This window comes from Hyaena hyaena, unplaced genomic scaffold (assembly GCF_003009895.1).
Source record: "Hyaena hyaena isolate Hyena2069 unplaced genomic scaffold, ASM300989v1 scaffold_179, whole genome shotgun sequence".
NCBI lineage: Eukaryota > Metazoa > Chordata > Mammalia > Carnivora > Hyaenidae > Hyaena > Hyaena hyaena.
This window is the reverse complement of record NW_024080812.1, coordinates 577,713-603,870: the sequence shown is the minus strand read 5'-3', so window position 1 is coordinate 603,870 and position 26,158 is coordinate 577,713. Positions and strand designations below refer to the sequence as shown.

General features: G+C 43.5%; 1 protein-coding gene across 3 annotated transcripts in view; it reads left to right on the top strand.

Moving 5' to 3' along the window:
• The window catches only part of EXD2 (exonuclease 3'-5' domain containing 2), a 51,059-nt gene extending 32,456 nt beyond the window's left edge, over positions 1-18,603 (top strand). For 2 of the 3 annotated variants that reach the window (XM_039240718.1, XM_039240719.1), the window contains 7 exons: positions 153-279; positions 7,381-7,712; positions 8,720-8,826; positions 9,353-9,488; positions 13,571-13,927; positions 17,128-17,390; positions 17,961-18,603. In XM_039240718.1, coding sequence (XP_039096649.1) covers positions 153-279; positions 7,381-7,712; positions 8,720-8,826; positions 9,353-9,488; positions 13,571-13,927; positions 17,128-17,344 — 1,276 coding nt within the window. In that variant the 3' untranslated portion in view covers positions 17,345-17,390; positions 17,961-18,603. Of the gene's footprint in view, positions 1-152; positions 280-7,380; positions 7,713-8,719; positions 8,827-9,352; positions 9,489-13,570; positions 13,928-17,127; positions 17,391-17,634 lie in introns of all 3 variants that reach the window. The other variant, XM_039240720.1, reaches the window with a different exon arrangement.
• Positions 18,604-26,158: the final 7,555 nt, after the last annotated feature.

The following is a 26,158-nucleotide window of genomic DNA, read 5'->3' as shown; positions in this document are numbered from 1 at the left end:
CTCTGAGCTAGGTGTCAGCAGAGAGCCTGACGCAGGGCTCGAACTCATGAACCGTGAGATCATGACCTGAGCCCGAAGTCGGACGCTTAACCGACTGAGCCACCCAGGCACCCCTTTTGCCAGTTTTTAATACATGACTTATTTCCTTGTAGAAACAATTTGATCTGTAATGGGCTCAGCCTGAAATCACTTGCCGAGACGGTTTTGAACTTTCCACTTGACAAGTCCCTTCTGCTTCGCTGCAGCAACTGGGATGCCGAGAATCTTACAAAGGACCAGGTACTTCTTTTTTGTTTGTTTAAGTTTTTTAGTTTATTTATTTTGAGAGAGAGAGCACAAGTGAGTGAGCAGGGGAGGGGCAGAGAGAGGGAGAGAGAGAAAGAATCCCAAGCAGCTGCCAGCACAGAGCCCTACATGGGGCTCAGTCTCACGAACCGTGAGATCATGACCTGAGCCAAGATCAAGAGCTGGACACTTATGCGACTGAGCCACCCAGGGGCCCTGAGGACCAGGTACTTCTTACCAGAGTAGTTACAGAATGGAAGAACCATTGCTTATGACGTATAGTTGTTTTTAAAATTATAATCTTCAAATGTAAGTATTGGGTGGAAATACTTTAAAATAGACTCATTGAAGATAACTGTTGTATAGTATATAAATGGTACTTAAATAGCAGAGTAAGAGTCCCTATTCTGTTTTATTTTGTTTGAGCATTTACTATATGGCAGGCAGCATTTCAGAAAATGTAATTTTTAAAATGACGAATACAAATGCATAATTAGAAAACCAAAGTGTTATAAGACTTATTATAAGAAATAGTAGTTCCCTGTCTTCCTCCCCCTCAGTGGCAACAAATTTCATTTATTTCTGGTAATTACCATTATATTTTTAAATTATGTACATATATTACTCTTTCTTATTTTTATACTGTCTTTTGACTTCTTACCATGCAAGACGTGATTTAGTACTCTTGCATTTCCTCTGTCTCCAGACAAATACTGAGTCCCTTTTCCATCGTCCCAATATAGGTAGATCATCATTTTCATCAGATTAATATCTACTCATGTTGACATTATTGATAGCTGAGCCACATAGTAAGCTGCAGTTAAGTTTTTTCCTTACACAACTTTTTGTTTTCCTAGGAGTAATAATTGTACTTCTGTTTGGTTTGTTTTCTATATACCTGTTAACTCTTTCAACCCCAGACTCTTTAACGGAACCCTCCATCTTTTCTCGACTGGTTCAGACACAGGAGGTGACTTACTTCTCTTGCTTTCCCTTGGAGCTGTCCCTTCCAGAGCCCTCTGTCACCCTGCTCCTTTCAGGAGCCCTGCCACCTTGCTGTGACCCTGGAATCTGCATTTACCCTCAGCCTGGGGATTCCCTTCACCTTTCTTCTGCAGTGATCCTCTGTCTTCCAAATTCCGTGTCTTTTCCCTTTCTTATCTTGGGGTACATTAAGAAAGGGAACATGGGAAGTTAATATATGACACCTCGTGTGTCTGAAAAGATATTGGCTTCCCTCTATTAACTGATAGTTTGGCAGAGTACAGTATTTTTCAGGGTGAAAATCATTTTCCTTCAGAAATTTAAAGGCAAGGTTCCCTGTCTTACAGCTTCCAGTATTGATACTAAGTATATCACTTGTTTTTCTTTCTGGAAAATCTTCACTTTATTTATTAAAATCCATGATGATATAAATTAGTGTGGGGTATTTTTCATTATAGCATTAGATTTCAGTGGACCCTTTCAACCCGGAAGCTCATGTCTTTTAGTTCAGGGAATTATTCTCATAATATGTCTTTGAAAATATCCCTCCCTTCTGTTTCTAGAACTCATATTATTTGGATATTGGACCCTTGAATTGATCGGCTGATTTCCTAAGAAAAAGATTTTCTCTCTGATTTTTCTATCTGTATTTTTTATTTTATCTCTTGGGAAATTTCCTCAAATTTGCCTTCTGACATTTCTATTGAATTTTTAACTATCCCTATCATAATGTTAAGTGACAAGAGATTCTTGGTCTCCTCTGAATATTCACTTTTAAAATAACTTATTTTTTGTTTAGTGGATATAGTATCTACTATTATCTTAGAATATTAAGGATTTCCGAGGTTTTCTTCTGTTTCCCGTATTGCTTTGTTTTCCTCTGAGTTCCTTATTTGAAAGGTTTGATTTGGTCTTTGACTTTCACATTAAAGATTTTTCTTGGGGCGCCTGGGTGGCTTAGTCGGTTAAGCGTCCGACTTTCGCTTAGGTCATGATCTCGTGGTTCGTGGGTTCGAGCCCCGCGTCAGGCTCTGTGCTGACTGCCAGCTCAGAGCCTGGAGCCTGTTTCAGTCTGTGACTCCCTCTCTCTCTGACCCTCCCCTGCTCACGCTGTCTCTCTCTCTCCTAGAAATAAATAAAAAAAAAAAAAAAAGATTTTTCTTAAATGTTTAGATCCTTGGCTGTCCATTCATAGTTAAGGACACATTAAAAAGCTGTTTGGGCACATCAGCTGATGAATGCATAAATAAAATATGGCATAGCCTTACAATGGAGTATTACTCAGTACTAAAAACGGTACATACTCTGACAGGGATGGGTCTTGGAAACATTATGTTAAGGGAAAGGAGCCATTTGCAAAAGATCACATTTTGCGTGACTCCATTTTTGTGAAATGTTTCAGAATATACAAATCTATAGACACAGAAAATAAACTAATGGTTGCCCAGGGCTGGGAGAAGTGAAGAATTACTGCTAATGGGTATCAGATTTCCTTCTAAGGTGATGAAAGTGTTCTAACATTGATTATGGCGAATGGTCGCACAATTCTGTACGTCTGTTAAAAATCCTGAATCTTGCACCATATGTAAAAGACATTTTTGGAACAATTGGAGACATTAGACTAGAACTGTATGGTATTGTATTTTTGCCACTGTTAAAGTTCTTGGGTGTGGTAATAGTGTGATTATGGTAGAGGAATGTTCTTGTTCTTAAGAAATAGACACTGATGTATTTAGAGAGGAAGTACCATAATAGCTGCAACTTAATGCTGAAATGTGTTCAGCCAAAAAAAAAAAAAAAAGTGTGTGGTGTCCATATTATAAAGAGATAAAGTAAATGTTGACAATTGTGAATGTCAGGGGGCATTATTATTATTTTAACGTTTCTTTTTTTTAATGCAGTAACTTTTTTAAAAAATTTTTTTAAATTTTTTTTTTTTTATTTATTTTTGAGAGAGAGATAGAGACAGCGTGATCAGGGGAAGGTCAGAGAGAGAGGGATTTACAGAATTTGAAGACAGGCTCCAGGCTCTGAGCTAGCTGTCAGCACAGAGACCAATGTGGGGCTTGAACCCATGAACTGTGAGATCATGACCTGAGCCGAAGTTGGACTCTCAACCGACTGAGCCACCCAGACGCCCCTATTTTAACTTTTCTGTGAGTTTGAAAATCTTAAACCTAAAAAGTTAAGGAGGAAAAGTTAATTGCTATCAAATTTGAAACCAAGTTGGTGATCCTTATTGTGAGAATTCAGAATTTCCAAAGTTTCTTATTCATGCTTTATTTTTAAGTTTATTTTTGTTCCAATTATGAACATAATGCTAAATGAGATCTTAGAAAATATAGAAAATCATATTTAAATTTTAATTTTTTTAATGTTTATTTATTTTTGAGAGAGAAAGAGAGCATAAGTGGGCAGAGAGAGGGAAACAGAGAATCTGAAGCAGGCTCCAGGCTCTGAGCTGTCAGCACAGAGCCTGATGTGGTGCTCAAACCCATGAACAGTGAGATCATGACCTGAGCCAAAGTGAGATGCTTAACCAAATGAGCCACCCAGGCGCCCCTTAAATTTGCATTTTAAAAAATGGAGAACACAGCAAATATGGCCAGTACTTTTGGGCCAGTGGGCTTTATTATCAGTACCTACAGATTAATAGTCATATGTCAGTACCTGGAAATCTTTTTTCTCAGGGTACTCAGTTTCTCCAGAGATGAACCAACTAGTCTTCTGCCTAAGGGGTATAAGTCCCCCTGCTTATATTCTGGTAGATGAGTGGGGAAAGGTGCTGATAGTTTTACCAGTCATTATGTAGACTTTACTATAATCCCTTTTTCAGATGACACTTTGCTCCCACCGTGTACCAGACCTGGTATTACTAGATCCAGGTCCTTTGTGAGTTAGCCCATTATACGACTTAAACTTTACTCTTTGGAGGGTTAGAGGAGTAATTGCCAGCCCTGTGGTATAAAGAAGATCTAGGGTTCTTTTTTTCTTTTAAGTTTATTTTTATTTATTTTGAGAAAGAGATAGAGAGTAAGCAGGGGAGGGGCAGAGAGAGGGGGGGAGGCAGAATCCCAAGTGGGCTTTTGCCATCAGTGCAGAGCCCAGTTTGGGGCTTGACTTCATGACCTGAGATGAAATCAAGAATTGGGCACCTAACCAACTGAACCACCTAGATGTCCCTGGTTCTAAGTGTTCTTTATGGAGACTTTCACCTTGTTTGCATGTTCTCACCCCTGCTTGTACCCTTACTTTCACAGATACCTGATGCTTCCCATTCCTTACGCTTTGCAGTTCTCTGTGGCTCAAATTAGCTTAATTCTTGGATTTTTGGCTTACTGTAGACCTAGGTTTTAGCCTTCTCTTATTTTCCGAGTCAGTCACTGCTTGTTCACCCTTCGAAAATGTTGTTTTTGGAAAGATTTAGCACAGCTGGTCCCTTATGGTTAATATCCTCCCTGAGATATTTTTGAGAGTTTTGGGAATCAAATTATCTGAATTTGTTTTTTGCAGCTGTTTCTGACTTTCTATGACCCTGAGTAAGTCACTTCTTTGTGCCTTGGTTCCTTCCTTCCTTTCTTCCTTTCTTTTTTTAACAATTTTAAGGTATAACTAACATACAGTAAAATTCAGCCATTTAAAGTACATATTTGGGGGCCTGGCTGGCTCAGCCAGTAGAGCATGTGACTCCTGATCTCAGAGATGTGAGTTCAAGCCCCACATTGGGCATGGAGTCACCTTAAAAAAAAAAACATACAAATCACTGGATTTTAGTATTTTTACAGAGTTGTATAACCATCACCACAATCTAATTTTATAACATTTTTGGGGTGCCTGAGTGGCTCAGTCAGTTGAGCTTCCATCTCAATTTCGGCTCAGGTTATGATCTCACAGTTTGTGAGATTGAGACCCATGTTGGGTTCTGTGCCGACAACCCAGAGCCTGCTTGGGATTCTCTCTCTCTCTACCTCTCTCTCTCTCTCTCTCTGCCCCTCCCCAGCTCGCACTCTCTCCAAATAAACAAACATTTAAAAAAAATACTTAAAAAACATTTTTATCACCCCAAAAAGAAACTCCATGCCCATTAGCAGTCACTTCCCATCCTACCCCCGCTCCTCCTCCCACCACTAGGCAACCACTGATCTACCTTTTGTCTCTATAGATTTGTCTGTTTGAGACATTTCATATCAATGGAATCATATAACATTTGATCTTTTGTGATTGGCTTAACTTACCATGTTTTTGTGGTTTATACATGTTATAACGTTTATTGGCACTTCATTTCTTTTTATTCTAAACAATATTGTATGGATATACACTACATTTTGTTTATCCATTCATCAGTTGGTAGAGATTTGCATTGGTTTCAGCTTTTGGCTGTTATGAAAAATGCCACTATGAATATTTGTGTATAAAATCTTGTGTGGACACATGTCGTAAGTTTTTACTTCTCCTGGGTATATACTTAGAAGTGGAATTGCTGGGTCATGAACTTTATGTTTCACTGTTTGAGGAACTGCCAGACTGTTTTACAAAGCAACTGCACCATTTTATAGTCTCACTAGCAATGTGTGAAGGTCCCAATTTTCTGCATTTTCACCAACACTTGTTATTGTCTGTCTTTTTGGTTAGAGCCGTCCTAGTAGGAATGAAATGGTGTTTCATTGTGGCTTTGATTTACATCTCCCTAGTGACAAATGATGCTGAGCGTCGTTTCATGTGCTTATTGGCCATTTAAAAATATATTATAGAAATTATACATTATAGAATATATATTATAGAAATATCTAAATCCTTTGCTCATATTTTAATCGAGTTGTTTGTCTTTGTATTGTTGACTTTTAAGAGTTCTTTGTATATTTTGGAGACTAGTCCCTTATTAGATATATAGCGTGTAAATATTTCCTTCCATTCTTCAGGTCATCTCTTCACTTACTTGGTGGGGTCCTTTGAAGCACAAAAGGTTTTAATATTGATGAGGTCCAATTATCTGTTTTTTCTTTTATCATTTATATTTTTGGTCTCATATCCAAGAAATCATTGCCTGACCCAAGGTCATGAACATTTACCCCTATGTTTTCTTCTAAAAGTCTTAGATTTCAGCTCTTATATTTAGCTTTATAATTTTTGTTTGGATCCAGCTTTATTCTTTTACATGTGGCCACCCAGTTGTCTCAACACCATTTGTTGAAAGTGCTTTGGTTTTCTTATTTGAAAACAGTTTGTTAAAAAGTCCTTTGAGCTCATCACATTCAAGCTCTGTTTCTTTGAGAGACAGCGTGCTGATAGATATGTAGATTGTTGAGTCTAGGTGAAAAATTTTATCCAAACTTGTTTATTCTAAAAGCATAACAAATCCTTCCTAATAGTATTATTTATCAGGCTTGGTTATTAAAGGTAAAGTAAAGGAATTTTAAAGTCTTTACTCTCTTTGTTGGGAAAAGCTATTGATTATAGATGTAACTACTTTTACTTATGACCAGCCTTCCTGTCACCAGTTGCTTGGGAAAATGACTTACCATTATTAAATAAATAGATTCCAGAAATGGGCCCTTGTGACTTTTCATTTGAGGCCCATGCTTGAAACCTATTTGTTTTCCTTATTTCCATATCTTATTAACAATGGTAGGTTGTTTCTGATTGACAGTCGCACAGGCCTCTTAATGAATCTTGCTTTCAGGTGTTCTAGAGGATAACCACCTCCAAAGTGAATTTCTTGTACTAGTTGTCAGACTTGTGGTAACTATCCTCACCTAAACTTGAGAAAAATCTGTCCATCAGGTTTGGCAGCAGATAGAAAGAAACTTCACTGATTTACATATAGATTAGGATTTTTGAGCGTTTAGAGTAAGGCACTATTTTTGCTATTTTGGTTAAACACAGAGATAGGAAAGAAACCCGAAGATTTGTTATACTATTCAGTTTATTGTCGTATAGTGTGAAATGTCTCCTAATAAAAGGTTGTTGAGACGTACATGGTGCTTAGGGTATCGTACATCTTGAGTTAGAACCCTACAAGTTGTCTGCATTTTTGTGATTGAGTTGGAAATTTGGAAATTGCTTCTTTGGTTTGCCTTCCAGATTCCACTGATCTCTGACTTTTCTCTTCAGGTAATTTATGCTGCCAGGGATGCCCAGATTTCAGTGGCTCTCTTTCTCCATCTTCTTGGATACCGTTTCTCTAGGAATTCAACTCTAGATGAGAACGATGGCCCCGCGGGCTGGAGGAAAGTCTTGGAGCAATGCCAGAATGTGGTAGACCTCCCGTTCCGAAGCAAAGGAGTTAGCCGCCTGGGGGAAGAAGTTAATGGGGAAGCAGCAGAAGCCCAGCAGAAGCCAAAAAATAAGAAGTCTAAGATGGATGGAGTGATGCCAGGCAACCACCAAGGGAGAGACCCCAGGAAGCACAAAAGAAAGCCCCTGGGGGTGGGCTACTCGGCCAGGTAACTGAGTTGTTCCCTGCCTGCTAGACACTCAGAGACCCAACCTGCAGCAAAAGGCGCGATGCCTCATCTTGGGTCTGGAGACAAGGTTGTATGCTAGGGTAGCAGAGTTGCTGTAAGGGTTAATTTTATTTTTCCTTTCCTTCGAGGACATTTGGAGCTGTCTTTTGATCTATTTGTGTATTTTCCTCCTTTCCCCCTTCTTTTACTTTTTAATTTTTAGACAGTTGGAATGGAAATAGGGAGAACTTAACCTGTCTTTGTCACTGATCCTGGTATGACCTTACTTAGACTTGGTACTTCTCCAGTTATAAGTGAGGGTGTAATTATTACTCCTTCCTTGCTCGGGATAGCTGCGAAAATAAGTAACCTGAATTACCTCATACATTTCAGGAGAAATGCATCATCTGATTTCCTGTTCATTTGGTATTTGATTATTTAGAATGGCATCCAGCTCTAAGCCAATATTATTCTCTAACCAGTGAGAGTTTCTCTGTACGACTTAGGCCTCGATTGCAGAAATAGGACTAATAAGTACTTTGGAGTGGAAGCTTGGTCCCTGTAGCAGAGTGCCTTTAGGAATCGGATGATTAAATTGAAGCAAGTATTGTGTATGAGCCAAAAATAAACCCATGTGGCCCTCATTACTTTAGCTTGAAATTCCTTAATTTTAATTTACTTTGTTCAACCCAATGGTAACCCTGTAGAGCAGTTTCTTGGTGCTTGTTCCTGTTCACTTTCACAACAGAGCTGTGTAAATACTACGCAACTTACTCCCTGTCCGTAAATATAAAGACTAGCTAAACGAATTCATTTTTAGTTCCTAGCCCCATGCAGATGGAGGAGCAAACATGATTTTTTGCCCACTTGTTTTTTCCCATAAATGTGATGTTTGAACCTCGTATTGAGAGGAGCTGGGGTCACTCAGAAGACAGCGTGGGAAGGCACCTGGTACCTTGACCCATAGTTAGCGTTCAGTTTTAGATTAATCTCTCCCTTCCCTGCAGAAAGTCACCACTCTACGATAACTGCTTCCTCCATGCTCCTGACGGACAGCCCCTGTGCACTTGTGACCGACGGAAAGCTCAGTGGTACCTGGACAAAGGCATTGGAGGTTTGAGACTCACCTGTCCTATGTCATCTACATTTAGGTGCATGTGGGTCCCGGCAGGAGAGGGGAGAGGGACAAGGGGCAAGGAGGGATAGAAGAAGGCAGAAGAACTTGAGACAAGTGAGACGAGGTTGTTCAATCGTGACTTCTGTCTGCTAGACACTCAGAGGCCCAGCCTCCGGCAAAACGCACGACGTCTCATCTTGCGCGTGGGGAGAGGGTTGTGTGGTAGGATAGTAGAGGTGCTCCAGGGGTGACTTTCCTTTTCCTTTCCTTCAGGGACATTTGGAGCTGGCTTTTGATCTATTTGTGTATTTTTCTCCTTTCCCCCTTCTTTTACATTTTACGTTTTAGACAGGTGGAGAACTAACATAAGGAGAGCTTAGCCTAGCTTTGTCACTGATCCTGCTATGACCTTAGACCTGTAACTTCTCCAGTTATAATTGTGACCTCTGAGGGGCACAGCAGAGAACAGTTCCCGTCCTGAGGGAGAGGCAGGCAAACGCTGACCTTTTTTCTTGTCTCTAAGAGCTGGTGAGTGAGGAGCCTTTTGTGGTCAAGCTACAGTTTGAACCTGCAGGAAGACCCGAATCTCCAGGAGACTATTACTTGATGGTGAAAGAGAACCTGTGTGTAGTATGTGGCAAGAAAGACTCGTACATCCGGTGAGTGTGGGGTCCAGCCACCCAGATTGTCTGCCTCTGAAGGGACTAGCCTTTGCAGCCACATACGGAACCCTCAGGGGCCTTGGGTGAATCTGTCCACTTCGGCTGAAAGACTTGTCCCTGAGGGTCATCCCGATTTTCCTGAGAACTTCCGCTGAACTCTGTGTGGCCTTGCTATAGTGTCCCCACCTATCCTGAGCCCACTTCTTGGTTTGAGAATGTAACACTCTTCTCAGTGACAGTTGGCCATGAAGAGAGTGATTCCTTTTGCTTATAGAAAGATCAGAGACCATTTCCTTCTGAAGCTGCCTTTCTCTGTGTGTTCTTATACTCCTCCCTTGAGTGGCCCCCAACTTTCTGAGCCTTGGTACCAGTCGTGGGGCACAGGCATGCCTCAGATAATAGATTTCCGCTCTCTGGCTCCAGGCCACCATAGTAAGGCAAATACCGCAGTAAAGTGAGTCGGGAGCGCCTGGCTGGCTCAGTCAGTGGAGTGTCACTCTCGAACTCGGGGTCGTAAGTTCAAGCCCCACGTTGGGTATAGAGATTACTTAAAAATACAGTCTTATGGGGTGCCTGAGTGGCTCAGTTGGTTAAGTGTCCAACTTTGGCTCAGGTCATGGTTTCACGGTCCATGAGTTTGAGCCCCATATTGGACTCTATGCTGACAGCTCAGAGCCTGGAGCCTGCTTCAGATTCTGTGTCTCCCTCTCTCTCTGCCTCTCCCCCATTCATGCTCTGTCTCTCTCTCAAAAAATAAATTAAAATTTTAAAAAGTAAAATAAAATCTTAAAATAAGTAAGCAAGTGAAATGAATTTTTTGATTCCCCAGTGCATATAAAAATTACATTTACACTACACTCTAGACTGTTAGTTGTGCAATAACATTATGTCTAAAAGAACAGTGTATACATTTTAACTTAAAAGTATTTTACAGACACCTGGGTGGCTTAGTCGGTTAAGCATCCGACTCTTGATTTCGGCTCAGGCCATGATCTAGTGGTTTGTGAGTTCGAGCCCCATGTCGGGCTCTGCACTGACAGTATGGAGCCTGCTTGGCATTCTCTCTCCTTTTCTGCCCCTCCTCCACTTGCATGCTTTCTTTCTCTTTCTCTCTCTTTCTCTCTCTCTCTCTCAAAATAAAGAAATAAACATTTAAAAATATATTAAAAAATACTTTATTGCTGGGGTGCCTGGCTGGCTCAATCAGTAGAGCACATGACTCTTGATCTTGGAGTCATGAGTTTGAGCCCCACATTGGGTATAGAGGTTACATACATACGTGTACACATAGAATACTTTATTGCTAAAAAATGCTAACCATCTTCTGAGCTTTCAGTGAGTTATAATCTCTTTACTGGAGGAGGGCCTTGCTTTGATGTTGATGGCTGCTGACTAATCAGGGTAGTGACCACTGAAGGTTAGGGTGGCTGTGGCAGTTTCTTTTATTAATTATATTTAGAGAGACAGAGCTTGAGTGGGGGAGGGGCAGAGACAGAGATGGAGACACAGGACCCCAAGCAGGCTCCAGGCCCTGAGCAGTTAGCAAGAGACCATCATGGGGCTCAAACCCATGGACCGTGAGATCATGACCTGAGCTGAAGTTGGTTGCTTAACCGACTGAGCCACCCAGGCGCCCCAGCAGTTTCAAGTAAGAAGACTATGAAGTTTGCTGCACTGATAGATTCTTCTTTGACAGACATTTTCTCTGTGGCATGTGATGCTGTTTGATAGCATTTTGCCCGCAGTAGAACTTCATTCCAGGCTGGAGTCAGCCCTTTCAAATCCTGCACTGCTTTCTCAACTAAGTTTATGTAATATTCTAATCCTTTGCTGTCATTTCAACAGTATTTGCAGCGTCTTCACCAGGAGTAGATGCCACATCTCAAGAAATCACTTTCTTTCCTCATCCTTAAGTAGCAACTCCTCCACAGCTAAAGTTTTGTCCTGAGATCGCAGCAACTCAGTCCCGTCTTCAGGCTCCACTTCTGATTCTAGTTCTCCTGCTATTCCCACCACCTCTGCAGTGACTTCTTTCGCCCATGGGCTGCAGAATAGATGCTGTGCCAGCAGACACGAAAACGATATTAATGTCGTATAGCCCCATCAGAGCTCTTGGGTGACCAGGTACACTGTCAATGAATAGTAACATTTTGAAAGGATTTTTTTTTTCCTCTGAGCAGTAGTCTCGACAGTGGGCTTAAAATATTCAGTAAGGCATGTTGTAAAAAGATGTGCTGTCATCCAGGCTTTGTTGTTTCACTTAGAGAGCACAAGCAGAGTAGATTTAGCATCATTCTGAAGTGCCCTAGGAGTTTTGGACTGGTCCGTGAGCATTGGCTTCCACTGCAAGTCACCAGCTGCATTAGCCCTTAGCAAGAGAGTCAGCCTGTCTTCTGAGGATTTGTACCCAAGCCGACTTCTCTCTAGCTCTGAAAGTCCTAGATGGCATCTCCTTCCAGTAGAAGGCTTTTTCATGCACATTGAAAATCTGTTGTTTAGTGCAGCCACCTTCGTTAATTATCTCAGCTGCATCTTCTGGAGAACTTGCTGCAGCTTCTACATCAGCACTTGCTGCCTCACCTTGCGCTTTCGTGTTGTGGAGGTGGCTTCCTTCCATAAACTTCATGAACCAACCTCTGCCAGCTTCAGACTTTTCTTCTGCAGCTGCCTTACCTCTCCCAGCCTTCACAGACTTGGAGAGAGTTAGGCGCTTGCTCTTCATTAGGCTTTGGCTGAAGATAACATTGAGGCTAGCTCGATCTTCTCTCCAGACAACTAACCTCTCTCCATATCCACAGGAAGGCTGTTGCATTTGCATAGCATTTATGTGTTCACTGGAGCAGCATTTTTAATTTCCTTTGAGAACTTTTCCTATGCATTCACAAGTTGGTTAACTAGTTCCAGAGGCATAGCGTTTGGCCTGTGTTGGTTTTCCACACGCCTTCTTTACTCAGTGTAATCATTTCTAGCTTTTGATTTAAAGTGGGAGATGTGCAGCCCTTCCTTTCACTTGAGTATTTAGAGGCCATTGTAGGGTTATTAATTGGCCTGATATCAATAGCGTTGCATCTCAAGGAATAGGGAGGCCCCAGGAAAGGGAGAGAGACAGTGGACTGGCCATTTGGCGGAGCAGTCAGAACACACACATTTATCGGTTGAGTTCGCTATCTTAATGTGGGCGTGGTTCATGGTGTTCCCAGAACAATCACTGTAGTAATACCTGTGATCACGGACCACAGATCAGCATAATGAATATAATAATAATGAAATGGTTTGAAATGTTGCAAGAATTACCAAATTATGACACAGAGACACAAAGTGGGCAAATGCTGTTGGGAAAATGGGGCCAAGTAGACTTGCTTGAGGCAGGGTTGCCACAAACTTTCACTTTGTGAAAAACGGAATACCTGCAGAGTGCAGTAAGATGACGCATGCCTGCTGTATTTAGATGACCCAAAAGCACACTTTGGGTTTTCTCCCTGGCTTCTGTGGAGTAACTCACTTTCCTACTTTCTCCTCTTACAAAGTGAGATGAATAATTGTTGCTCTTAAGAGTTTTTCCTGAGGGCCTAGTTCTCCTTAGAAAACAATGCTGGGCCTTGATGAGCCTGGAAGGAAATAGTCTGAGGGAGGGATTTCTCAGATGAAGGAAGTCGGTTGTTTCAGGTCACCAGGCTTCCATATTTAGAGGTTACCTGCTACATGCTTTGAGAGAGTTGTTTTCTAGATGTTAAAGGCCATTAGTATTTTTTTTTCCTTTCTCTAATACGCTTCCTTCTGGGAGTACAAGCTTGGCAAAGGTTGTTATTAGCCTCCCTCGGCCATGGGCCCGCCGCTGACTCTTGAGAGCAGATGGTATGAACTCTCTTCTAGGAGAGAGGAAACTGAGGCACAGGTAGCTAGGCAGCCCGAGAGTGGAACAGGTAGTATTGCCTGTATGTAATCTCTGTCAGCTTGTGGTGCCCGGGGCTGCTCAGTTGTGTTTAGGCTCAGATGAGACTCCAGGGGCCCGCCTGCCAGCTCCACATGTGTCCTGTGTCATCTGCTAATGAACACTGCCTTCTGGGTGGGCTTGGCAGGAAGAACGTGATTCCACATGAGTACCGGAAGCACTTCCCCATTGAGATGAAGGACCACAACTCCCACGATGTGCTGCTGCTCTGTACCTCCTGCCACGCCGTCTCTAACTACTATGACAACCACCTGAAGCAGCAGCTGGCCAGGGAGTTCCAGGCCCCCATTGGCTCTGAGGAGGGTCTGCGCCTGCTGGAAGACCCCGAGCGCCGGCAGGTACGTTCTGGGGCCAGGGCCCTGCTCAACGCAGAAAGCCTGCCTGCTCATCGGAAGGAGGAGCTGCTGCAAGCCCTCAGAGAGTTTTACAACACAGACACCATCACGGATGAGATGCTTCAAGAGGCTGCCAGCCTGGAGACCAGGTACAGTCTACAGTTCTGGTCTAAGAAGGGATTGAGGAGTAACCCAGTGCTAACCCAGTGCATTAACCCTGACCACTTAGTGAGGTTGCTTGCTTGGGGCGGGGCGGGGGTGGGGGGGTTGTCGTACATAGCCTTGTGTTATACTGTCATATGTCTAATGGCTTAAAAATACCATGGGGCTGGGATAGTACAATCTTTTCGAGAATTTCCTTTCCATAGGAGACTTGCCTTCTGTCTTGGCCCTTTTAAGGTCCTATGTGTCCAGTCATTTTCATGATTAGCAGGTGAGTTCAACTGCAGTGGGGTTGTGCCTTAGAGGTTCTGTGCAGAAGTGAATCCTGAAGCCAGCACAGAAGAAGAAAATAATACTCAAAGAATACCCTCAGATCTCTGAAGTTGCCCACGAGCACGACGTGTGTGGTTTTGTGTCTCTTACCTCATCCAGATGGGTGGGAAGTGAGACCAGTGGCTTCATGTTTGCTGTCTCACCTGGACTCAGAGTACTGGCCCACTGATTGGAATATTGGCTAGAGTTGCTCTTATCATTTAAATTACTTTTCTCCTTTTCCCTTCCTTCTTTGGTTTCTCTCCTTCCCCACGAATACATGGTTGAACTTCTAGGATTTAACTCGATGTTCCTAAATGAGAAGCTTCTGGTCCTGAGAAATGAATGGGCACGTGGCTGAGGTGGAAAAACTCCTGTGTCACTTGCTATAGTTTTGCTTACCAACTGTCTCTTTTCTAGAAGTCCTAGGGATTGAAATAATTGAGCTGATAAGTTCACCAAACAGATAGTGATGCTGTTTGCTTATAGAGTTTTGTTACCAAAAAATGTTAAATATGGCAACAAACAATTATCAAACAAATATCTCTGGATATCTTAATGTGTTTAACCCAGATAATAAAGTTTCTATAAATTGCCTTAATTAGTTCTTATCACAAACCCATGAGATAGGATTTAGATTTCTTACTGGTAACTGCTAGCATTATATCTAGCCTTTTTTAAATCTTTCAAAGTTAATACAATATTACTGAGTTTTATCCTCATAACTACCTTGTGAGGTTGTAGAGTAGATGTTATTTTCCAAGTTTTATGTTAGCTACCATGAACTAAATAAAGTTAAGTAACTTTCCAGGGTCCTGTGAGAAATTAAGGTTCCTTTAACCAGTTCCCAGATGTATTTGCTGAAACAGGCAAACTTCCCCTTTCACCACAGACCTTTGTAACAAATCACCTTGCCGACTTAGATAGGAGGATGCTGGACTTGGATGTCTGGGACTGAGAAGAGCTGTTTGGGGAAGGATAGGCTAGTTAGTGGCACACTGGTGAGCTAAGCAATAAATTGTCCACAGATACCCGGAGGGCGCGAGCGCTGCTAGAATGGGGGAGAGGCAGGGGGGATTGAGAGGGGGTTGTGGATGTAAGGAAGTGAACTGAGTCCATGGGGTAGTAGCTTCCTTGAGAAAATTAGTCTTTACTCATAGGAGGTAAACACACTGTTTGCGTGGCAACAGAACAGGTTTTAAGGCCCCTCTGCTGAGTTAGGAGGGAGGAAGGGATTGATTTTCTCATTAAACAGCACCAGCTGCACAACTGAATATTTCATGGGACCGAAACAGGTCTCGCGTGGATGTGGTTTGGCATTCTTTTTTTTTTTAAGGTTTTATTTTATTTTTTTTAAAGTTTATTTATTTATTTTGAGAGGGAGAAAACAGCATGAGCCGGGGAGAGGCAGAGAGAGAGAGAGGGAATCCCAAGCAGGCTTGCTCCATGCTATTAGCTCACAGAGCCAACACAGGGCTCAGTCCCCTAAACCGTGAGATCATGATTTGAGCCGAAATCAAGAGTCGAATGTTTAACCAACTGAGGCACCCAAGTGCCCCTAAGATTTTATTTATTTATTTATGTTTATTTATTTTTGAGAGAGACAGAGAGTGTGAGTGGGCGAGGTGCAGAGAGCGGGGCCAGGGACGGAAGAGCCGAAGCAGGCTCTGCACTGAAAGCAGAGAGCCTGACGTGGGGCTCGAACTCATGATCAATGAGATCATGACCTGAGCTGAAGTCGGACACTCAACCGACGGAGCCACCCAAGGTGCCCCAAGATTTTATTTTTTTAATTTTTTTATTTAAAAAAATTTTTTTAAATATTTTATTTATATCTAGGAGAGAGAGAGAGAGAGAGACAGCGTGAGCAGGGGAGGGTCAGAGAGAGAGGGAGTCACAGANAGAGAGGGAGTCACAGACTGAAACAGGCTCCAGGCTCTGAGCTGGCAGTCAGCACAGAGCCCGATGCGGGGCTCGAACCCACGAACCGCGAGATCATGACCTAAGCGAAAGTCGGACGCTTAACCGACTAAGCCACCCAAGCACCCCCCCAAGATTTTATTTTTAAGTAATCTCTACAGCCCTCATGGGGCTGTAACTTATAACCCCAACACGAACAGCTGAAAGTTCCACCGACTCAGCCAGCCAGACAACTCCGTCTTTTTTTTTTTTTTTAATTGAAGTGTAGTTGACACAGAGTCACACAACATTACATTAGTTTCAGGTGCACAGCAGTGATTCAACAGGTTTATATGTTATGCCATGCTCATCACAAGTGTAGCTACCATCTGTGACCATAGAACACTATTGCAGTACCATCACCTGTGTTGCCTATGCCGTATGGTTTGGCATTCTTTCTGTGAGAAAGAAGACACTAAAGAAATGTACCACCTCACCTTTTACATTCAAGTATTACAGTGCTAGAAAAAATTGGGACATGTGGGGTGGTTTAACAGCCCTATATAGATACTGAGTATGGTTCAGAATGAATAATTTAAAATTTTAATGTTTGTTTATTTTTTGAGAGAGAGAGAGAGAAAGAGAGCACGAGCAGGGGAGGGGCAGAGAGAGAGGGGGACAAAGAATGTGAAGCAGGCTCCAGGCTCTGAGCTGTCAGCACAGGGTCCGATTCAGGGCTCGAACTCATGGGCCAAGAGTTTAAGCCCTGAGCTGAAGTCGGACGCTTAACTGACTGAGCCACCCAGGCACCCCTAGGAAAGATGTTTTAAAAACATTAAAGTAGCTGACCCTGTAGGAGTCCAGCAACCTCCTCGCACGCCCTTGCCTCAGCCCCTGGGCCCACAGCCTGAGGAGCCATCTGTGAGACTGTCCTGGGCTTGTCTCGCTCTGACCCTTGTACTTTGTGTCTCGCCAGGATTTCCAATGAAAACTACGTCCCTCACGGGCTGAAGGTGGTGCAGTGCCACAGCCAGGGCGGGCTGCGCTCCCTCATGCAGCTGGAGAGCCGCTGGCGTCAGCACTTCCTGGACGCCATGCAGCCCAAGCACCTGCCCCAGCAGTGGTCCGTGGACCACAACCATCAGAAGCTGCTCCGGAAATACGGGGAAGACCTGCCCATCAAGCTGTCGTGATAGCTGCTCTCCTCCCAGGCAAGGACAGCTGGGACGCTGAGCCAAGGTGGGAAAGTCACCTCTCCCCCTGTCACTGATTGTCAGAGCCTAGTGGCACAACTCAGAATGCTAACCCACACTGGTCTCTGGATGCCTCTGGTGGGGCAAGGCTGTGGCTTCACAGGGAGCTTCTGGGTTTGAATCTTAGTTGGGCAGGGTGAGAACTTTTTCCCTCCCTCTTACTGTATTTTTTGTGGACAAAAGGGCCAAAGCCTTTATTTTACTTTCCTTCTTTTGCTTCCCTTGTACAGACACAGCAAATGAAGGATTCTTCCCTGAAGTGACTTGTCAAGTTGCTCAGGTTTTTAGTACATCTCTTTCCTGTGCAGTATGCTGGTTTTTCTGCAACAGGGGCGGTCAAGGATTTTAATCCCACCGGGACAGGAGGGGAGAAAACATTCTTCCAGAGGCTAGAGAGGTGAATAAGGAGCCAGATTCGTTTTTCCAGTTCAAGCTCATCTTCATTATAAATTCCTTGGCTTAATGCTCTCCCACAGCTCACCTGGTTGAGATCCATCCCCTCTAGGTCACTTCAGTTTCTTTCCATACTTGAGAATGCTCCGCTTTCCACGTCTAGGACCAAAGCAGCGACTTCCTGCCATATGCTTTCACCCGAACACTGGAGGAAATCCTTTGCTGGAAGTGGGCCTTGAAGCTGGCTGGGGCAGAGAGAAGCAGGAGCAACCATCTCTCAAGAGAACTCTGATACCTGCTCGGCTTTCCCTTTCATGCTCTTTGTTGTCTGTCTGATGCAGTCCTGTCCGGAAGTGCAAGGTTTTCAGCTTAATCCCTTTCTGAGAAGAAGATTATCTTCTGTCAGAATCAGTATCCGGCCCCTTCCGTGTTCTGTGTTCCATCAGATTTGTAACACTGACCTCTTCTAAGCACCTAATTCTCTCCTGGAGTCCTTTGGTCAGGCTGCCTTGTGAGGCTTTGTCCACCTCCCCTCAAGCCTGGGCCTCCGTTAACGTGTTCAGATGTTCAAAACGGTGATGTTTCATCTTTTTATGTGAGGCCGCCACTTTGAGCATGAAATCAAGTTTTAGTAGTGATTAGTATATTTTCTAAAGTTTTAGGAACACTTTTTTACCCTACAAGATCTTAGAAACTTGAAAAAGAATTTTATGGCCAGAATCCAACAGGAGCTGTTTTGAAATTGTGCCCGAGTTGGTGATGGTTGTCCTAACACTGATAAATAAAACTTCTAAGCACAAAGCTCACTGAATGTAAATGTAAACCTTTTTTTCTTCACAGCTTTATGGAATCGGTAACTATTCTTGGGAGAGGGGATATTTGTCCTTCAGGTGCCTGCCGTGTTGGGGGGGGCACGGTGTGTGCCCAGACGTACCACATACAGTGCGGCCTCCGCCCGTCAACGAACGGTCTCTGCGGCTGTGCACGTCTTGCGTTTTGCTTCTCTGCCCCCTCATTCCCACCTGTCCTCAAACAGGCACTCCTGGGATCTCAGCTGGAAATCTTTGAAAGTGAACAGTACCAGCCACCTTGGGGAACGGATGTTTGGGGCAGTTATTAGGGGTTATTATGGGGCCTGCATGGCAGCGGCTACACCCCATGCTCAGGAGCCCGGGGTGTGGAGAATCACGGAGACTGAGGGGTGGTCGTCAGAGCAGGCAGGCTTGCCACAAGGTGGCACTCATAGATTTTGCTTTATATTCATTCTTGAGAAATAGGCATTTTATACATGGTTCCTGAATATAACTGATGACTTACGTTGCCAAATCGGTGTAACCGATTTGGGGTCATTTTGGTAGGTTTACTAGGAAAACTTCTTCCTCTGAAACCTGGGAGGAGGGTGCTTTCGTTCTCTTTTCCTGTGATCCTCATAAGAGGAGAGAAACACATCCGAGGTCATTTAGGTGCAGCAGTCGCTGTGGGAAGCAGGAATGGATTCTCTCAACAGAGCCTCCTGCGGCAGCAGCTAGCCTGGGGAAAGCCACCAGACTGGCACTCGACATTTCTGCTCCTTCTCACAGGTCACAGTGTAGATCTGACTCTTTATTCTCTGAGTGAGCCTTGGACCGTAACAGCCTTTCCCTAAGACAGTGGTGATCTCAAATGAGACATCTTACAGGAGGCATATTATAAAATAAATATGTATTAGTTTTTGCTGATAGAAAAGTAGCGTATGTTCATTAGAGTTGAGTCTAAAAGAAGGAATGAAAATCATCTGTCTTCCCTCCTTCTAGAACACACCTAACCTTTGCTGGTATGTCCGTGAATTTCCTTTCACTAGTTAAAAATGCACGTAATGAAAACAGAACTCAGAGTCATACATATATACAGCATGGCATCCTGGTTTTTTCCTCTCACTTAACATGGTAGCACAAGTAATTAATTTCCTGTGAAAGTAAGTTTCTAGTGGCCCTGCCTTATTTAGTTGTCCATTCCCTCACTGTTGACAATTATGGTTGTTTGAGATCCTTTGTTAATGGCAGTGATGCTGTGATGAGCTGTCTTTTGTATAAATCTTTGACCATACCCTTGATAATTTCCTTAGGATAGAATCCTACAAAGTGGCTGAGGAGGCGGGGGCTCACATTGCTGGAGCGAGGACCAATTGATACCACCTTTTAGGAGTGTATATCAAGGGAGTGCTTCTCTCTGACCCTCTAGCTCGTGTCCCTGGACACTTGCTGCACCTCCGTGTGAGCAGCAGTGAGAGGACAGGGTCATGGCAAGGGCCTCTCTGAGTGTGCCCTGATCGTTTTATTTCTAGGCTGAGTCTTTTTTTCTGCTTCCCCTCTGTCTCCCGTCCTTTACTGACTCATTTCCTCTTACAGTCAGTGTTTTTTTGAAACGCTATTTATTTTAAAATAAAAAAGGTAAAATAAAAATTACAGACAGTTCTTTTTTTGTGTGCAGGATACACAAGCAATCAGAGATTTGCTATCATAAAGTGAAATGCACACGACTTAGGGCTTTGTTGCCTTTAAGAGTGCAGCCGTAAGTTACTTATTCTTATCCACATCACGGATGGGGATCTGATGACAAAATGTGTTCTGTTGAAATAAAGCCATTTTAATCCCTCATTTTAAACTCTTAGGAACCCAGCAGGCAGAAAGAGCTTTTGTTCAGCTTCCTTTTCTACCTGTTAGTTGGGGCTGTAAGATCTGACTATAATTTAAATTCTTAGTTTACTTTACCTCTCTGAGTTTTTCATTCATTCATTTATCCTTTCCTTTTTTCCCCCCTTCATTCTGTCTCATCCTCATGAGAGGTATCACTTTTTTACTTTTAAAGAAGATAGTTTCTCAGTAGGCTAGTTTACTGATTATTATGTATTTTAAAAGGGTCCTTTCTGATCTCTTATCTTTTCTGTTGAGTAGTGGCCATTTTTGGATACCTAATCGTTAGAGAATACAGTGGGATTCAGTCTTTCTCGGATGAAATAAGCTGGAAGAGGATGGAAGAATGACCTTGTTGCGATGAACTCTCAGTCTGAATAACATACACATAGTACGTAGTGCCCAGAATACTTCTGCTTTGGAATTCCATGATACATGGTAGGCATTCACCAAGCTGTCTCCTCATGCTGGAGCCTTACACCTTCTGCCCGTGCCCTGCCCTGCGGCAGTTCCACAGCAGGCGATGGAGCAGGGCTTATATACGGCCAGAGAGCTCACTTGTTCAAATCACCTATCCCACCGGCCTGCTTGGAAATGTGTTCGTTGCCCCCTTTGCTTGAGGCATCGAGGCCCTTGCCTTAATGCCAAGATGTTATTTGGGAGGGTGAGAAGCACAGACTATTATTTCCATGTGACCAGCTCTGTCTGACCCCCACTATTGTTGGAGGCCCCAAGATACTGTGGGTTACTGGACCAAGTGGGTAAACAGTCAAGAACTCACTTCCTTTGCATAGGAATAGGGGACGTCAGAGCACCTAGTTCACCCGTCCTGGGTTGTATCCTCTTCCAGTGAGTGCACGCTGCCTTAAAAGGTCCTTCTCTGCTCTCCCCAGAAGTACTCAATCTCCTACCCTCCAGACTGAACTCAGAGCATTTGCCTTCCTTCTGGCTTCCTTGTTGGTTACTAATTCTTCCATTTTCCTCTTGCTAAATGGGTAGTCTGTTGCCTTTCTGCCTGCATAAGCTCCAAAAGTTGCTGAGTTTGAAGTCAGCATTATTATAAGCGTGATGTGTGGTCCAGAATATTCCTGAGTTAGAGAGGCTAGTTATATTCTATTCCAGCTTCCCAAAGATCTCCCTTTTCAGGCTTCAACATGCTGGGGCAGAGTTGAAATTCTGACTGTTCAGGCCACCAGGGTATCCATTAAGTCCTGGATAAAAACCAAACATCTGAGCTTAGTAAGCTAACAGCTGAAAAGAAATGGGAGATTAAGACATGGCTAGATTTAAAAGAAGTATGTTTATTTGGTTAGTGGGGTTGATAGGAGGTATATCCCATGGACTTAACTTTCTCTTTTGCTTTTCCCTGTATTCAGTTCTGTCGTGTTTTGGAGGATCAGAGGAGTGGGCTGGTGACCTGGGGTTTGGTTCTGGCCATTAGCTGTGTATCTTTGGACTCATTGCTTAACTTTTCTGGACCCCTTTCTTTACCAATAAAGCTAGAAATTGCAATTATGAGTGCTTTAAGGACCCTCCTAGCTGTAGCTTCCTGTAACACATCCCCTGTTTCTTATGTGGTGCTTTCCCTTGGGAGCTGTGTACCTTCTCCTTCGTTGCACACTCTCATCCTGCCTCTAGCTCTGGAAATGGAGACTGTGCATGGAGAGGGGGAAATGAGGAAAGCAGGATGCTACACTGTGGCCTCGTGGCCTCATTGACTAGAGAGAAGCCTGCTTCCTCCATCTGGCACTCCCCCTGGGGTTGAAATACGCTTCTCACCAGAGATGTGCAGTGTGTGGCCTTAGGGAACTCACATTTCTACTGAGTTCACTATTTAACAATAAAGAAAGAAGAGAAAGCTTTATCTTCACCCTCGTTGCTAGTGCTATAAAGTTTAATAAGAGATAAGCACAGAATGGAAATGAGGCAAGTTTGCCAGCTATTGTAGATGGGAAGATACTGAGAAAAAAAGAGTGAGTGTTTTTCATTTTAAGGATAGGAGAAATTAAGGCTATACTGTAGAGGATTGAATAGAATTAGGTACTTTAAAAGGAAAACATTAAACCAATAAGTTAAAAATATTCTCTCTTTTTTTATGTTGTCATGACTGCCTAAGAAAATTTGAGGGATCCAAAATGTTAACACATTGTTGTCCATCAGTAAGTCCCAAGATATGATCAACTCAGAGGGAGCCTGGGTAGTTTCTGGGGTCTGAATCTTGTATAACCCTTTGTCCCTCTTACCTTTGCCTGGCCACCAGCAAGACACACATGTGCAGAATGTGAAGTTTGTATTTAATAAGCTTCTGGAAGATGTTTCTCTCTCTCTCTCTCTATATATATATATCTATATAGATATAGATATAGATATAGATATATAGATATATATTCATTCCCTATGACCTGACAGAAAATATATTTCCCAGTTCATCCTTAGTGCTTTGTTTCAGTCCCAAAGAGGGTGTGGCTTTTCTTTGTGTAGTACAGATTTGGACCAAATGTGCTAGACTTGAAGGGCTTTAAAATTTTTTTTTCAATGTTTTATGTGTTTCTGAGAGAGAGAGCAAGAGACAGCATGAGCAGGGGAGGGTCAGAGAAAGAGGGGGACATAGAATCTGAAGACAGGCTCCAGGCTCCAAGCTGTCAGCACAGAGCCCGACGCGTGGCTCAAACCCATGAACTGTAAGATCATGACCTGAGCCAAAGTTGGACACTTAACCAACTGAGCCACCCAGGTGCTCCTGAAGCACTTTTTATAATAATCACCTAGATATTGACATGAACCTTCATGTTTCTACCAAATAAGGGTTATTTTGCTGTTGTAGTTCGGGAAAAAGCTCTGACAAACACTATTTTTATCTAGAATTCTGACATCTTTTGTTATATCCCACAGAGCCAACTAGAATCCCAGTCTGCTAGCTTAGGGGTTTTTTTTGTTTTTGTTTTTGTTTTTTTGCTTTTATTTTATTTTTTCAATATTTTATTCACTTATTTTTTAAATTTACATCCAAATTAGTTAGCATATAATGCAATAATGATTTCAGGAGTAGAATCCAGCGATTCATCCTCTACGTATAACACCCAGTGCTCATCCCAACAAGTGCCCTCCTCAGTGCCCCTTGTCCAGCCCCCCCCCCCCCAACACCCCTCCAGCAATCCTCAGTGTGTTCTCTGAATGTAAAAGTCTCTTAGGTTTTTTTAACCAAAGTATGTATGTCTGGCCCTAGGGTTTGGTTGGCCTGAGCTGTAGCCACGTACGGCTTCCTCTGAGTGCATGGATACAATGAGCAGGACTAATGTTGGCTCAGAAAAGGGGCAGAAGATGGCTTGGGGTTAGTTTTTCTTTTTTAAATGTTATACAAGTGCAGAGGAGTTGGCTGCCGTCCCCCTCTCAAACCATCAGCAGAGCTTGACCTTGGCCAAGATTGTGCCTCATCCTCTCGGCATTTTAGCATAGAGTTGCGTTTCAGCCCTGGAATGCTTAACCAAAAGCACATGCTGTAGTGATGGTTTCCAAAGAACAAGTTTTTACAAAAAGCCTACATCATGTTATGTTCGCAAAACAACAGTTTTTCTGAACCACCAGCCCAGTAAACCCCCAAATGGTGATTCTTGGACTCATTTGTTCACAAGGGCTAGGGGTTTTGTTGTTGTTAATAATGCTTTATTGATGTGCAGCATAATGAACATAAAGCACAAATCTTAGGAGTAGAGCTCATGAATTAGGACAAATCGTATGTGCCCATATAACCCTCCCCTCCCCTTCCCCTTCCCTTCCCCTCATTTCCCTTCCCCTCCCTTTCAGCTTCCTTTCTCTCTCCTTTTCTTTTGTTGAGCAACCACTCATCACAGCCCTTTACTGGCTTGGGCTGGCAGCTAAGCAGGGCCATCCTGCCCAGTCCTGGGGCCGTGTTTCTTGGGGGCTCCCAGTTCCTGGCCAGGGACAGCCCCTCAGCCTGCCCACAGCACATGGTCTCCTCTAGGGCGCTCAGCCAGGCCTGAACCTCTCCCACTGGCTGAGGCAAGTTTCAGAAAAGGCTGTTCGCTGCTCAGTGGTACCGGGCTGAGCAAAGTGATGATTTGGGAAGAGAGGAGCTAGGCAATGAGTGAATGGGGGGCTCAGGATTGGAAACCACTCAAAAAGGGAGTGCCCCATCCACTCCTCAGTGTGAGTCACCCCGTGTACGGACACCACACCATTGTCCGGCCCCCCCCCGTCACGCTCAGCGCACAGTAGCCTTTACGTTCCAGCTTGTCCAGGACTGTGAGGAGGGGTCATTGATGAAGTACTCACAAAAGTGGTTTCCCAAGATGCTTTTCTTTGAGCGGCTCTGGATGTGAGTGCTCGTCACCCACCATGGTGGGGCCCACCTCCACGTGGATCGGGGCACCGATGAGCAGGTGGGGCGGGGTGTGCAAGCCTTGGCCAGGCTCCCACCCAGGGCTTTGGGCTCAGCGCCAGTGCCAGCCCCTCAGGCTCCGGGACTGCGACTCCCACCCCCCACCAAGTCCCATTACTCCAGCTCTTGGGATTGAGGTTTCTTATGTCACGTGGAACGCCTATTCTGATGATGTACAGCCTGGGATTGGAAGGTTGTGCACTCATCTACCTGAGCAAATTCCTATAAGACAGCAAATCCAGGTCAAACTGGGATAAAGATTTGGCATCTGAGTTGGGGCAGTTTGCTCCGTTGTCCCATCTAGTTGATGCAGTTACTGCAGAGTTTCGTGATATTTGTTTTTTACAAGTTACTTCTGAAAATAGGTAATATGTGCACATAGTGCAAAAACTTTTCTTTTTTTATTAATTTTTTTTTTTACTTTTTTTTTTTTTAATGTTTTATTTATTTCTAGAGGAGAGAGGAGACAGCGTGAGCAGGGGAGGGTCAGAGAGAGAGGGAGACACAGACTCTGAAACAGGCTCCAGGCTCTGAGCTGGCAGTCAGCACAGAGCCCGACGCGGGGCTCGAACCCACGAACCGCGAGATCATGACCTAAGCGAAAGTCGGACGCTTAACCGACTAAGCCACCCAGGCGCCCCAAAACTTTTCTTTTTTTAACACATAATGAAAAGGGAATCTCCTCCCTAGTCCTTTCGCTCGATGAAGGTAACCACCGTTCCTGTTACTTGTGCATTGTTCCGCCTGGGGGTAGGGGCAGGGGCAGGGGTAAGTCCCAGCTCTGTTCTTTAGTTTTTAACTGAGAATATGTCTCTCTCCCCTTCTGTTTACACTCTCGGCTCTGGTGTAGGGCGTTTATGCAGAAACTTGGACCTACAGCTTCAGGACAACTAATCCTGTCTGTCCTGCCCTGTAAAGTTCATTCTCTTTATCTGTCACCTGGCCCAGAAGTCCAAGTTTCTCACAGGATTGGCCATGAGTCGACAATTGTGGGAGCTGGCTTGTTTTATATTGGGCTTACTTCTTTTAAGATATATATTTGAAATTTTCCATAATTAACTTTTTAAAAAATCTGTACTTTTTTAGCAGTGGCTCCTGCAACATGCTTATCTGTGTGGTTTTTTTGTTTGTTTGTTCGTTTTAAAATAATGTTTAATTGCAACCTGTAAGCAGACTATAGGTGGATTTCTAGACAGTCCCACCCCCACCCCCACAGATATCGTGAGTCAGACATTCACAATTCCAAGGTTACACACATGAACTGGGATAATTATTCACCTTCACAAGCCA